At 39.3% G+C, this 15,878-nt stretch overlaps 1 protein-coding gene across 3 annotated transcripts in view; it reads right to left on the reverse strand.

Moving 5' to 3' along the window:
• Positions 1-1,507: 1,507 nt before the first annotated feature.
• The window catches only part of LOC121374509 (regulator of nonsense transcripts 3B-like), a 38,303-nt gene continuing 23,932 nt past the window's right edge, over positions 1,508-15,878 (reverse strand). Inside the window, exons 10-13 of one of the 3 annotated variants that reach the window (XM_041501614.1) lie at positions 14,817-14,891; positions 13,517-13,553; positions 5,588-5,809; positions 1,508-2,325 (exon numbers count right to left, since the gene is read on the reverse strand). In XM_041501614.1, coding sequence (XP_041357548.1) covers positions 2,098-2,325; positions 5,588-5,809; positions 13,517-13,553; positions 14,817-14,891 — 562 coding nt within the window. In that variant the 3' untranslated portion in view covers positions 1,508-2,097. Of the gene's footprint in view, positions 2,326-5,587; positions 5,810-12,328; positions 12,335-13,516; positions 13,554-14,816; positions 14,892-15,878 lie in introns of all 3 variants that reach the window. The other 2 variants (XM_041501620.1, XM_041501628.1) reach the window with 2 other exon arrangements.

Consider the following 15,878-nt stretch of genomic DNA (forward strand, 5'->3'; position numbering starts at 1 on the left):
CCTTGATTTAAGTAGACTTTCCCATCTAAAATAACAAAACTGACCAATTACATAGTCCCAAAGAAAAGAAAATTATCATTTGGGTATTGTGAGTGGTCGTTTTTGCTCGAACGTACCCTACCAACAGACCTAATAATATGCATTTTTTCTCTGGATTTTTAAAAGAGTAAATTGCTATAATTTAATTTCGTTCTATTCATACAAATTAAAATATGTTTAGTTACATAGTTTATTATACTGTCAAGTCATTTATTATACTGTAAAGTCATTTATGTTGTTTTACAAGTCAGGTTGATGAAAGCGAAGCGCCTTGTCTTAAATTAGAGCATTTGTTTACACTATGCATAGAGGCGTTGGACGGAGCTGACATCACTTCGCCCAAAGCTATATCACCGGACATCACAAAAAGGAAACAAAATGGCTGCCCCAGTTAGCAGAAATAAATTAACTCTAAAATTAAGCGTTTTTCATTTGTTAAAGTGTCGGTATGTGTTGGTCGTCCGGGTATGCATCTTTCCAACACATCAGGCTCATATTTGAGTTGATCCTCCCTTTAAAAAGACAGTCCTGTGTTTGCTGTCAGTGTAAGATGTTTCCGATCAGTTTCGTTTAGATACATAGTAATACCAATGAATAAATCAATTTAATTTACAAAAAGTTTTTGTTTAACGACACCACTAGAGCATATTGATTTATTAATCAATTAATTGGATGTCAAACATTTGGTAATTTTGACATATAGTCTTGGAGAGGAAACCGGTACATTTTTTCATTAGTAGCAAGGGATCTTTTATATACACCATCCCACAGACAGGGTAGCACATACCACAGTTTTTGATATACCAGTCATGGTGCAATGGCTGGAACGAGAAATAGCCCAATGGACCCACCAATGGGGATTGATCCCAAACCGACCGTGCATCAAGCAATTGCTACGTCCCCTTAATTTACATGTGATTTCATTATCGAAGTTGGCGCTACCTTTCAGCCTATCCTGGATGATTTACCTTCCACATGGCCATGATAAAACATCAGACGAGCAACTCCCTGTACATGTATAATAAAAATACATCCCGAACCTTTCTTAGCTACTGAATTAATAAATACGTTGCAATATATTGTTTGGGGTGGGGTTGGTGTTTTTTGTTGAAAAGGCTGAGTAAAGCATTTGTTTAACTATCACCAGACCACATTGATCGGTTAATCGTTGGTTGCTGCATATTAAACATTTGGTAATAATTGGCATGATAAGACATCATGGCTTTGATATACATGTTCCAAATTAGGGTTACTGGTTGGGACAGTAAATATCCCACTGGGATAACTGAAAAGGGTCCATCTTATGCCTTAAATACCTCAGAGTTCTCTCCCTTGAAATTTGTTTATTTTGTAAAACCAGCATGAAAATAAGTTGAGAATGACAGTGATTGCCAGGAATGTCCCAAAAACAATGTAAATGGAACTCTGTTCTCAACAACATTTGATTAAACAAAAACAACAATGCATATATGTTAATCAGTTGTGTTTATTCATAATACACATACTTGAACAATAAAACCAGTGATACGAATAAATAAAGCATTAACATCTCTGAAGGTTTTAATGTAAATGATAACTGTATATTTCCCAGGTGTGTGTTTTGTGGTAGCCTGTACATGGGTTACCAGACAATATACTTCGATAACCATCAACCATCTAGTTGATAATACTGTAAGCTGGAACAAATATCAAGTTGCTGGAATCGAGTTCAAGTATGTTGTTTAACAAAACCACTAGAGCAGATTGATTTGTTAATCTTCGGCTATTGGATGTCAAATATTTGGTGATTTTTATGTAAAGTCTTGGAGAAGAATTTTTTTTTTTTTTTTTCACCAACCCAAAAAGAAAAAATTCACATGTATCCAGAAGCACACATATTTTTTTATTTGACTTAATGACTGCACCAACAAAATATTCTTGTATGTTGTCACCTTAATCTGTACAAGATATCTTTTCTGCTTGACCTTTGGACAAACTAACCAAGATCATCCGACACTTGATGGTGTCATTTGCCTTCGAACTGAAGACCGTCCAACGCTGATACAAAAGAAACATTATTCACTCTTGTATGTTGTCTCCGTGACCTTTCTCAGCACCAGGTTCTTTTTCATCTTGACCTTTGTCAGTAACGTCAGTTTTTTCTGAACTCTGACCTTTCTCTGAATCTGAACTGGGAGCCTTGTCACCTTCACCTTCGCCCCTGGATCCGTCCACCTGTTTAGCCGCTTCTTGTTTCTGTCTCTCCAACGCCTTTCTCGGCACGTAGATCGGACGCTCTGGTCGGTCCTGTCAAATAGATCATATACACCAGTTAAAGCTTGTTTTTGTTGAGTGACACCACTACAGCACATTTTATTCATTAATCATTGGTTATTTAAACATTTAAAAGATGGGCTTTTTTATAATATAAGAACACGTTGATTAATTAATCACCAGCTATTGAATGTCAAATATTTGATAATTCTGATAAAGTGACTGTGAAGTTTGTTCAACAACATCACTAGAGCACATTGATTAATTAATCATCAGCTATTGCGTGTTAAACACCAATATTGTGACATCCGATGAAACCTGCTACACTTTTCCACTAGTAGCAAAAGATTTTTTTATATGATTTTCAGATAGGACAGCACATACCACAACCCTCGAATTCAATTTGTGGGGCACTGGTTGGGAAGGGGGAAAAAACCTTAAGGATCCATCAAGGTGGTTGTGATCCTTTCAAAAGACATGCTATTTGTGATAGGTTGGGGTTTTTTAACTAACCATAGAACCATAAGCAATGTTCAGATACTTTTTGTAATTTTTTACTCATTCCCCTTCAACAATATTAATTTGCAGACATTTATCAACTTCCAGGAACTTAATTGTAACAAATTGTACTTGAATGTTTCTTTGAGCAACTTATTCAAGGATATTTTTGTTAACATGGATCACACATCCCGATTAACTGTACAGTTGTGAAACACTGGAACTTATATTTGGGCAAATCCCCACCCCAAGTGCTGAAGCAAATGTTAAAATTTGGGCAAAAACAGAAGATGTTCACTCAAAATGAGCTGAAACATTTCCTCCAGGTATTTTCATCTTTCTACTCGAAATATTAATTTTAATTAATGTAAAATGTGTAGTGATTCCTTTAAAACCCTATATACACATGTAGCTGTTTGGCAGTAATGCTAATATGAATAAATATTATTTAGATTCGGGCATTTTCATTTAATTCAGGCAAAAATCAGACTGCCCCTCTATAAAAATGGGAGTCTGTATGTCTATAGCTACATGTATGTGTAGGACAGCCTTAAATATTATTGATTCCTTGATGTTGCCACAATTTCTTAAACAAGATAAGCATTTTTCTCCAAGAAGAGTTTTTTTGTGCAAGTTAAATTCATGCAGACTTATTGTCATTGCTACTCTCAACATCTGTTTGCACATGATGTCTTCAATTAATTTATACACAATATAAATGTACAATTTCAGATTATACATAATATAAATATACATTTAGGCCTACACATGGAGAGTTCATTTCTAGAATGTGATTGACTTCATTTGAAGAAAAAAGTGATTTTGTTGCAACATGGCGTAACGTATACTCACACGAAGCAGTCTTAACATCCTGTTTAATTTGCAAATATTGCATTTTGATGGAAATTCTAACGTCATATTGCCATGTTTTAATAATAAAAATTTACAATTTTACAAAAAAACTCACAAATGATGTTTGTAACTTTTCAAAACAAAAATAGTAATAAAGAATGAATGATACCGGTATAGCAGTACCGATACCAATATAGCAGTACCGGTACAGCAGTACCGATATAGATACATTGATGATGATTCAGTTATTGCACCATTTACTGCACAACTCGGTGCTGCACACAAACAGCAAGTATTAATAAATGACAAAACTAGCACTGTCACAAAGCTAATACAGCTGATACCAGTCAACACTAAAACAAAATGTCAATCATGTCAGTTCAGCTTGAGATGAAAACAGGAAAAATGTTTGGGCAAAAACAAAAATGTAAAATTTTTATGTGCAATTTATTAAAAATACTGAAAAAAAGAAAGAAAGACATGTTTTATTTAACAACACTCAACGCATTGTATTTTACGGTTATATGGCGTCTTTTCGATTAGCAGCAAGGGATCTTTTATATGCACCATCCCACAGACGGGGTAGTACATACAACGACCTTTGATATATACCAGTCGTGGTGCACTGGCTGGAACAAGAAATAGCCCAATGGACCCACCGACAGGGATCGATTCCACACCGAGCGAATGCTGTACCACTGGGCTATGTCTCGCCTATTGAAAATACTGTTAAAAATACAATATAAATCAAAAAGCAATAATAACGAATGCTGTCTGCTCCATGCAGAATGAAATTATATTTGCACAACAGCATGGTTTATCCTACCACACTCTACATGTATATTTGATTATGCATCTGTCAGTCTTGTACTAGTTGGTAATCTGTTTTGTAGGATGTTTGTATGTACATGTATTTTAGATCCAATCTTTTGAGAAAATCTCATTTCATTCTTTGTGCAGCTTCTCTCTAGTTCAGTATTGCTCTTTAATATACACTGTCGCCAATGTTTTAACAACACATCAAAATAAAATAATATATCAAATGGATTCACTATTTCCTACACATTTTTCCTTTTCCTTTTATGTCAAGCCAAAATGTAATTATTGATCAAAAATCTCTTTTAGTGGAGGATGGGATGGGGTATAGAAACACTCGCATATCATCTCTATACACCACAGCAACTAAAGCTAAGAAAACAAAGAGATGCATGCACATCAAAAAGAAAAACTAATAGTAACTAGTGAACCCTGTCTAAACTGGACCCTTCACAAACCAGAATCCTGTCAAAACCAGCCAAGTTTCATGGTCCTGAACATTTGGAAATTTGAAAAACACAAACCTCCAAAACCCAGATCCTGTCTAAACATGAACCACTAAACACCAGAACCTGTCTAAACATGAACTTGAAACATCAGATCCTGTCTAAACACGAACCTTGAAACACCAGATCCTGTCTAAATATTAGATCCCTGGCAGGGTCTGTTTTAGACAGGTTTTACTGAATTAGTATCTGACAATAAAGATTGTTTGCTGTGCATGCTGGTGATGATTTCCAGTTGGTGAACTGTGGTCACTAAGACAGACGACAGCATATTCTGGCACCATCATTTTGACTTTGAATTCAATAAATATTGGATCTTTTTTTGGTAAATAATACAATTATCAAAGTGACCAACATAACAGTGAGGTGTCATTTTGTTTGACCCATTTCCTAGCCATGCTATATTTTATATACTGAAGCATCAAACAAACATAACCCTAGATTCAGGTGTCTCCATTTGGAAAAAGCAGAAAGCAAATTGTACAAAAACTCGTCATTTTCCATGCTCATGGTGAGACCTGATCTACAAAATTGACCAAGCCCCATTAGTCCGTAACAAGTATTCCATCGGGTTTCGGTCAGTCCAGTGGATTATTAATGAATTTCAAGCCCTGCTACATTACCTTTCTTCTTCTGCGGCGGTCATCAGTGTCTGCTTTGTCCAACCTGTCACTATCTTTTTCTGTTGAACTTTCAGCGGCCTTAGCATTATCTCCCTTTGAATCGGACTGGTTGTCTCCCCTTATCTGAGAATCTACCTGGTTGTCTCTCTTTGATTTTTGGTCGTCTCGTTTAACTTCCTTACTTTCCTTGGGTTTGTCCCTGTCTACCATTTTACTCTCCATCTACGTAAACATTCAAGGCAAAAAGAAAAAAAGAAGGGCAACTAAACAAAATGTTAAACTCCATGCGAACAATCCAAGACAACAAAACAAAAAACATGGCTAACTGTGGACACACAACAATGCATTGAACACACCCAACGAGAAAACAGAAATCTGATTTGTCTAATTTAGAATGCAACTCTGTGATACATGTGTCTGACATTCTGGCTAGGGATTGCTAAAGCTATCTCAGCACTACGAAATTGTAAAACCATCGTAGGCTATGACATCGCTATAGTGACATCAAAGCTTACGATGGTTTTACTATTTGTAGCACTAAGATAGCTTTGACAATATGGACTCTGTATAGAAATACAGCTGTTTTGTGAATTAACATTTATTGACAGTTGTTAAGTAACATTTATTGACAGCACCTTGACATGGTCAAAATGGACTGGGGAAGATAAATATTTTTTTAAAATAATAATATTTTTTTTTTATCGACAGCTGTTTTGTCTAAATGTAAACTTCATGTTCTAGCTATTAATGGGGCAGTAATTTAAATTAATTATTTCCAAGTATTTTGACTATTTTGTTTTATAATATAGATATTTTATTACTATAAATAGGAATAAAATTTTTGTCTCTCCTTCTGGCCTGTAAATTGATACTGTTATTATAGTTATTAAAAATAACCTTACATTATATCCAATGTCAGGTGCAGATCTAGAATTTTTTAAGAGGTGTTGGGGGCATGCTTTTTGGTCATGTTGTTAAACAAGGGCCTAATTCACACAGCTTTCTGAAACTCTTTTAAATACCATTGCATTGTGATTGCAAGTCTTTCTGCATAGCACTCCAATAGCAGGAGTTTAGTGAATTAGACCTCAAGTCTTCACCTTAAACAAAAATAAAATCTTGATAGGGAGGGACTGGGCCCTTAAACAAAGACAAAATCAAACACTTGATAAGGAGTGATTGGGCCCTTAAAGACCAAATAAAATACTTGATAGGGAGGGACTGGGGCCCTTAAACAAAGACAAAATCAAACACTTGTTAGGGAGTGACTGGGGCCCTTAAAGACAAAATCAAACACTTGATAAGGAGTGATTGGGCCCTTAAAGACAAAATAAAATACTTGATAGGGAGGGACTGGGGCCCTTAAACAAAGACAAAATCAAACACTTGATAGGGAGTGACTGGGCCCTTAAAGACAAAATCAAACACTTGATAAGGAGTGACTGGGCCCTTAAAGAGGGAGTGACTGGGCCCTTAAAGACAAAATCAAACACTTGATAGGGAGGGACTGGGCCCTTAAAGACCCAATCAAACACTTGATAGGGAGGGACTGGGCCCTTAAAGACAAAATCAAACACTTGATAGGGAGGGACTGGGCCCACTTGATAGGGAGGGACTGGGCCCTTAAAGACAAAATCAAACACTTGATAGGGAGGGACTGGGCCCTTAAACAAAGACAAAATCAAACACTTGATAGGGAGGGACTGGGCCCTTAAAGACCCAATCAAACACTTGATAGGGAGGGAATGGGCCCTTAAAGACCCAATCAAACACTTGATAGGGAGGGACTGGGCCCTTAAAGACAAAATCAAACACTTGATAGGGAGAAACTGGGCCCTTAAAGACAAAATCAAACACTTGATAGGGAGGGACTGGGCCCTTAAAGAAAGACAAAATCAAACACTTGATAGGGAGGGACTGGGCCCACTTGATAGGGAGGGACTGGGCCCTTAAAGACAAAATCAAACACTTGATAGGGAGGGACTGGGCCCTTAAACAAAGACAAAATCAAACACTTGATAGGGAGGGACTGGGCCCTTAAAGACCCAATCAAACACTTGATAGGGAGGGACTGGGCCCTTAAACAAAGACAAAATCAAACACTTGATAGGGAGGGACTGGGCCCACTTGATAGGGAGGGACTGGGCCCTTAAAGACAAAATCAAACACTTGATAGGGAGGGACTGGGCCCTTAAACAAAGACAAAATCAAATACTTGATAGGGAGGGACTGGGCCCTTAAAGACCCAATCAAACACTTGATAGGGAGGGAATGGGCCCTTAAAGACCCAATCAAACACTTGATAGGGAGGGACTGGGCCCTTAAAGACAAAATCAAACACTTGATAGGGAGGGACTGGGCCCTTAAAGACAAAATCAAACACTTGATAGGGAGGGACTGGGCCCTTAAAGACAAAATCAAACACTTGATAGGGAGGGACTGGGCCCACTTGATAGGGAGGGACTGGGCCCTTAAAGACAAAATCAAACACTTGATAGGGAGGGACTGGGCCCTTAAACAAAGACAAAATCAAACACTTGATAGGGAGGGACTGGGCCCTTAAAGACCCAATCAAACACTTGATAGGGAGGGACTGGGCCCTTAAACAAAGACAAAATCAAACACTTAATAGGGAGGGACTGGGCCCTTAACCAAAGACAAAATCAAACACTTGATAGGGAGGGACTGGGCCCTTAAAGAAAGACAAAATCAAACACTTGATAGGGAGGGACTGGGCCCTTAAACAAAGACAAAATCAAACACTTGATAGGGAGGGACTGGGGCCCTTAAAGACAAAATAAAACATTAATAGGGAGGGACTGGGCCCTTAAAGACAAAATCAAACACTTGATAGGGAGGGACTGGGGCCCTTAAAGACAAAATCAAACACTTGATAGGGAGGGACTGGGCCGTTAAAGACAAAATCAAACACTTGATAGGGAGGGACTGGGACCCTTAAAGACAAAATCAAACACTTGATAAGGAGTGACTGGGCCCTTAAAGACCCAATCAAACACTTGATAGGGAGGGAATGGGCCCTTAAAGACCCAATCAAACACTTGATAGGGAGGGACTGGGCCCTTAAAGACAAAATCAAACACTTGATAGGGAGGGACTGGGCCCTTAAAGACAAAATCAAACACTTGATAGGGAGGGACTGGGCCCTTAAAGAAAGACAAAATCAAACACTTGATAGGGAGGGACTGGGCCCACTTGATAGGGAGGGACTGGGCCCTTAAAGACAAAATCAAACACTTGATAGGGAGGGACTGGGCCCTTAAACAAAGACAAAATCAAACACTTGATAGGGAGGGACTGGGCCCTTAAAGACCCAATCAAACACTTGATAGGGAGGGACTGGGCCCTTAAAGACAAAATCAAACACTTGATAGGGAGGGACTGGGCCCTTAAAGACAAAATAAAACACTTGATAGGGAGGGACTGGGCCCTTAAAGACAAAATCAAACACTTGATAGGGAGGGACTGGGCCCTTAAACAAAGACAAAATCAAACACTTGATAGGGAGGGACTGGGCCCTTAACCAAAGACAAAATCAAACACTTGATAGGGAGGGACTGGGCCCTTAAAGAAAGACAAAATCAAACACTTGATAGGGAGGGACTGGGCCCTTAAACAAAGACAAAATCAAACACTTGATAGGGAGGGACTGGGGCCCTTAAAGACAAAATAAAACACTTATAGGGAGGGACTGGGCCCTTAAAGACAAAATCAAACACTTGATAGGGAGGGACTGGGGCCCTTAAAGACAAAATCAAACACTTGATAGGGAGGGACTGGGCCGTTAAAGACAAAATCAAACACTTGATAGGGAGGGACTGGGACCCTTAAAGACAAAATCAAACACTTGATAAGGAGTGACTGGGCCCTTAAAGACCCAATCAAACACTTGATAGGGAGGGACTGGGCCCTTAAAGACCCAATCAAACACTTGATAGGGAGGGACTGGGCCCTTAAAGACAAAATCAAACACTTGATAGGGAGGGACTGGGCCTTTAAAGACCCAATCAAACACTTGATAGGGAGGGACTGGGCCCTTAAAGAAAGACAAAATCAAACACTTGATAGGGAGTGACTGGGCCCTTAAAGACAAAATCAAACACTTGATAGGGAGGGACTGGGGCCCTTAAAGACCCAATCAAACACTTGATAGGGAGGGACTGGGCCCTTAAACAAAGACAAAATCAAACACTTGATAGGGAGGGACTGGGCCCTTAAACAAAGACAAAATCAAACACTTGATAGGGAGGGACTGGGGCCCTTAAAGACAAAATCAAACACTTGATAGGGAGGGACTGGGCCCTTAAAGACAAAATAAAACACTTGATAGGGAGGGACTGGGCCCTTAAAGACAAAATCAAACACTTGATAGGGAGGGACTGGGGCCCTTAAAGACAAAATCAAACACTTGATAGGGAGGGACTGGGGCCCTTAAAGACAAAATCAAACACTTGATAGGGAGGGACTGGGCCCTTAAAGACAAAATCAAACACTTGATAGGGAGGGACTGGGCCCTTAAACAAAGACAAAATCAAACACTTGATAGGGAGGGACTGGGCCCTTAAACAAAGACAAAATCAAACACTTGATAGGGAGGGACTGGGGCCCTTAAAGACAAAATCAAACACTTGATAGGGAGGGACTGGGCCCTTAAAGACAAAATCAAACACTTGATAGGGAGGGACTGGGCCCTTAAACAAAGACAAAATCAAACACTTGATAAGGAGTGACTGGGCTCTTAAAGACAAAATCAAACACTTGATAGGAAGGGACTGGGGCCCTTAAAGACAAAATCAAACACTTGACAAGGAGTGACTGGGCCCTTAAAGACCCAATCAAACACTTGATAGGGAGGGACTGGGCCCTTAAACAAAGACAAAATCAAACACTTGATAGGGAGGGACTGGGGCCCTTAAAGACAAAATCAAACACTTGATAGGGAGGGACTGGGCCCTTAAAAACAAAATCAAACACTTGATAGGGAGGGACTGGGCCCTTAAACAAAGACAAAATCAAACACTTGATAAGGAGTGACTGGGCCCTTAAAGACAAAATCAAACACTTGATAGGAAGGGACTGGGGCCCTTAAAGACAAAATCAAACACTTGACAAGGAGTGACTGGGCCCTTAAAGACCCAATCAAACACTTGATAGGGAGGGACTGGGCCCTTAAACAAAGACAAAATCAAACACTTGATAGGGAGGGACTGGGGCCCTTAAAGACAAAATCAAACACTTGATAGGGAGGGACTGGGCCCTTAAAGACAAAATCAATAACTTAATAGGGAGGGACTGGGCCCTTAAACAAAGACAAAATCAAACACTTGATAAGGAGTGACTGGGCCCTTAAAGACAAAATCAAACACTTGATAGGGAGGGACTGGGGCCCTTAAAGACAAAATCAAACACTTGATAAGGAGTGACTGGGCCCTTAAAGACAAAATCAAACACTTGATAGGGAGTGACTGGGCCCTTAAAGACAAAATCAAACACTTGATAAGGAGTGACTGGGGCCCTTAAAGACCCAATCAAACACTTGATAGGGAGGGACTGGGCCCTTAAAGACAAAATCAAACACTTGATAGGGAGGGACTGGGCCCTTAAAGAAAGACAAAATCAAACACTTGATAGGGAGGGACTGGACTCTTAAAGACAAAATCAAACACTTGATAGGGAGGGACTGGGGCCTTAAAGACAAAATCAAACACTTGATAGGGAGTGACTGGGCCCTTAAAGACAAAATCAAACACTTGATAAGGAGTGACTGGGGCCCTTAAAGACCCAATCAAACACTTGATAGGGAGGGACTGGGCCCTTAAAGACAAAATCAAACACTTGATAGGGAGGGACTGGGCCCTTAAAGAAAGACAAAATCAAACACTTGATAGGGAGGGACTGGACTCTTAAAGACAAAATCAAACACTTGATAGGGAGGGACTGGGGCCTTAAAGACCCAATCAAACACTTGATAGGGAGGGACTGGGGCCCTTAAAGACAAAATCAAACACTTGATAGGGAGGGACTGGGCCCTTAAAGAAAGACAAAATCAAACACTTGATAGGGAGGGACTGGGGCCCTTAAAGACAAAATCAAACACTTGATAGGGAGGGACTGGGCCCTTAAAGAAAGACAAAATCAAACACTTGATAGGGAGGGACTGGACTCTTAAAGACAAAATCAAACACTTGATAGGGAGGGACTGGGGCCTTAAAGACCCAATCAAACACTTGATAGGGAGGGACTGGGGCCCTTAAAGACAAAATCAAACACTTGATAGGGAGGGACTGGGGCCCTTAAAGACAAAATCAAACACTTGATAGGGAGGGACTGGGGCCCTTAAAGACAAAATCAAACACTTGATAGGGAGGGACTGGGGCCCTTAAAGACAAAATCAAACACTTGATAGGGAGGGACTGGGGCCCTTAAAGACAAAATCAAACACTTGATAGGGAGGGACTGGGCTCTTAAACAAAGACAAAATCAAACACTTGATAGGGAGGGACTGGGGCCCTTAAAGACAAAATCAAACACTTGATAGGGAGGGACTGGGCCCTTAAAGACCAACTAAATCTGAACTTGAGTGTACTTGGAAAGAACGCACACCATTTACTAGTCCATTAACACCACTCATTGCAAAATAAAACAAAGAAATCACAGAAATTTGATTCCACATCAAGTGTAAGCAATTGTGAGTTGACTGGGTAAAAATAATATTCTACATACCTTGGCCTGGCAAGGAAATGAAAAAAATGAATAAAATACATACAACTGTTACAAATTATATCAAACTGCATCTAAAGCATGCCATATATCTGGTGTTCCAATGACTAATTACAAAATAAAGAGCAATTTTTCAACTACCATGACTATGAATGCATGTAATTTGATAAATGCATGAGAAATCCTATTTTAATTATCAGCCTCGGTGGTGTCGTGGTTAAGGCATCAGACCTAAGGCTGGTAGGTACAGAGTTCACAGCCCGGTACCGACTCCAACCCAGAGCAAGGTTTAACAACTCAATTGGTAGCTGTAAGACCACTACACCCTCTTGTTTCTCACTAACCACTAACAACTAACCCACTGTCCTGGACAGACAGCTCAGATAGCGGAGGCGTGTGCCCAGGACATCATGCTTGAATCTCAATTGGATATAAGCACGGAAATACGTTGAAATGAAATGAAATGATCAGCCTTGGTGGTTTAAGCCTACCACAAACAAGAGCCATTAGCTAAACAAAATGTTACTGGAGACCTTTTGCTCAGCTGTTGGCTCATAATAATTTTGTCGCACATTTTGTTCAGTACTGCATCACTATGCAAGTTTCAGAGATCACTACACAGTCTTAGAGAGGAAACCTGTTAAATTTTTTCCATTAGTAGCAAGGGATCTTTTATATGCACCATCCCACAATCAGGATAGCACATACCATGGCCTTTTATATACCAGTCGTGACACACTGGCTGGAACAAGGGATCTAATGACACATGCATGCAGATACCGGACCACAAAACATACATGCACTCCTTTACTACTAGATACTAACTGTGCCAATCAAATACGCTATGAGCAGTAACCTAGCAGGCATTGAATTGGGGGGATTTAAAAAAAATATCAATGTTTAGGCTTCTTCTGCAATCATAAAATGCTGTAACAGATATTTTGGGATTCCATCTCAAAATCTTATGCTTCAAACCCAAAATATTTGATTCGCGGAAGCATGGAATCCTGGTAAATTCACAGTATGCCTAGATATCTTATCATAATTGTTAACTGATTGTTTATTGATAATATGGGGAAGAAATTTGGACTTTTTGAATTTGAGATGCACAAAAATACTACTTTGGATTAAACTGGGTCAAGTAGCTGTAGCCAATGAATGAGCAGGAAACAGGTCTGCATCTCAACTCACCTTTAATTTCTCCTTGTCACCTCTGCCATCTTCTTTCCTAATTTGAGAAAGGAAAGGAAAGGAATGTTTAATGACATCATGCACATTTTAAAATACAACTTGGTAGATTCAGAAAGGAAAGGAATGTTTAATGACATCATGCACATTTTAAAAAATAACTTGGTAGATTCAGATAGGAAATGTTTTTACAGTATGGCTAAAGGATGTCTAACATATGGTTATTTCAACACTTGGTAGCGAGTGAGAGGAAAGAGAAAGGAATGTTTTAAGTACACCTCAGCACATTTTAAACTACGGCTATTTGGTGTCTAACATATGGTTATTTCAACACTTGGTAGCGAGTGAGAGGAAAGAGAAAGGAATGTTTTAAGTACACCTCAGCACATTTTAAACTATGGCTATTTGGTGTCTAACATATGGTTATTCCAATACTTGATAGAAAGGAAAGGAATGTTTTAAGTACACCTCAGCACATTTTAAACTATGGCTAAAGGATGTCTAACATATGGTTATTTCAACACTTGGTAGCGAGTGAGAGGAAAGAGAAAGGAATGTTTTAAGTACACCTCAGCACATTTTAAACTACGGCTATTTGGTGTCTAACATATGGTTATTTCAACACTTGGTAGAGAGGAAAGGAAAGGAATGTTTTAAGGACACCTCAGCACATTTTAAACTATGGCTATTTGGTGTCTAACATATGGTTATTTCAACACTTGGTAGCGATTGAGAGGAAAGAGAAAGGAATGTTTTCAGTACACCTCAGCACATTTTAAACTACGGCTATTTGGTGTCTAACATATGGTTATTCCAACACTTGCTAGAGAGGAAAGGAAAGGAATGTTTTAAGGACACCTCAGCACATTTTAAACTACGGCTATTTGGTGTCTAACATATGGTTATTTCAACACTTGGTAGCGAGTGAGAGGAAAGAGAAAGGAATGTTTTAAGGACATCTCAGCACATTTTAAACTACGGCTATTTGGTGTCTAACACATGATTATTTCAACACTTGATAGAGAGGAAAGGAATGTTTAATAACTAACTAATGGCTAACATATGGTTATTCCAACACTTGATAGAGAGAGTAAGAGGATAGGAAAGGACACCCCAGCACATTTCACACAACAATTATTTGGTGTCTAAAATATGGTTATTTCAACACTTGGTGGATATATTGAAAGGAAAGGAAAGGGATGTTAGTTTCATGACACCCCAGCACATTTTTAAACTACGAGTAACTGCACACTTGGTCAATGAGTGGAGTCCCCACCCAGGAGTTCTGTGATGACAGTAATACCTGGCCTGGTCTTTCCGGTCTTCGTATTTCCTCCTCTCCTCGCTGTAACGCCCTCCCTGACGAGGGGGGTCAGCTCTGTTAGTAAAAACATCGTAAAAAGTTAAAGTTTAAGTTTATTTTGTTTAATGATACCACTAGAGTGCACTGATTTATTAATCATCGGCTAGTGGATGTCAAACATTTGGTAATTTTGACATATAGTTTTAAAGAAGAAACCTACTATATTTTTCCATTAGTAGCAAGGGATCTTTCATATGCACCATCCCACAGACAGAATAGTACATACCATGGCTTTTGATATACCAGTCATGGTGCACTGGCTGGAACAAGAAATAGCCCAATGGGCCTACCAACGGGGATAGATGACAGACCGACCGCACATCAGACAAAGGCTTTATCACTGAGCTATGTCCCACCTCATAACAAAGTATGTTAAAAGGTCTCAATTAAGAAGGAAATGTTTTATTTTAACGAAGCACTCAATTTTAATTACAGTTATAGGGCGTCAGACATATGGTTAAGGACCACACAGATATTGAGAGACAAAACCCGCTGTCGCCACTTCATGGGCTACTCTTTTCAATCAGCAGCTAGGAATCTTTTATATGCAACATTCCACAGACAGGATAGCACTGACCACTGTCTTTGTCAAACCAGTTGTGGATCACTGGCTTGAACGAGAAATAGTTCAATGGGCCCACTGTTAGAGATCGATTCTAGACCGACCGCGCATCAGGCGAGCACTTTACCACTGGGCCACACCTCGCCCTAACACTTGTGAATAAACACTTCTAGTCTCATTGGTCAAAGTCGACCTACTTCTATTCAAACAAACAATTCGAATGGCTAACATGAGTAACAATATCTCAGGTGTTAATTTAAAGGTGTTTGTTTAACGGCACCATTAGAGCAAACTGATTAATTAATCATCGGCTATTGGATATCAAACGTTTGATAACTCTGATACTGTCTTTGGAGAAAATCCGCTACATTTTTCATTTATCTATCAACATGAGATCTTTTATATTCACTTTTCCAGTCAGGACAGGACATACCATGGCC

Source organism: Gigantopelta aegis, chromosome 1 (genome assembly GCF_016097555.1).
Source record: "Gigantopelta aegis isolate Gae_Host chromosome 1, Gae_host_genome, whole genome shotgun sequence".
Taxonomy (NCBI): Eukaryota; Metazoa; Mollusca; class Gastropoda; order Neomphalida; family Peltospiridae; genus Gigantopelta; species Gigantopelta aegis.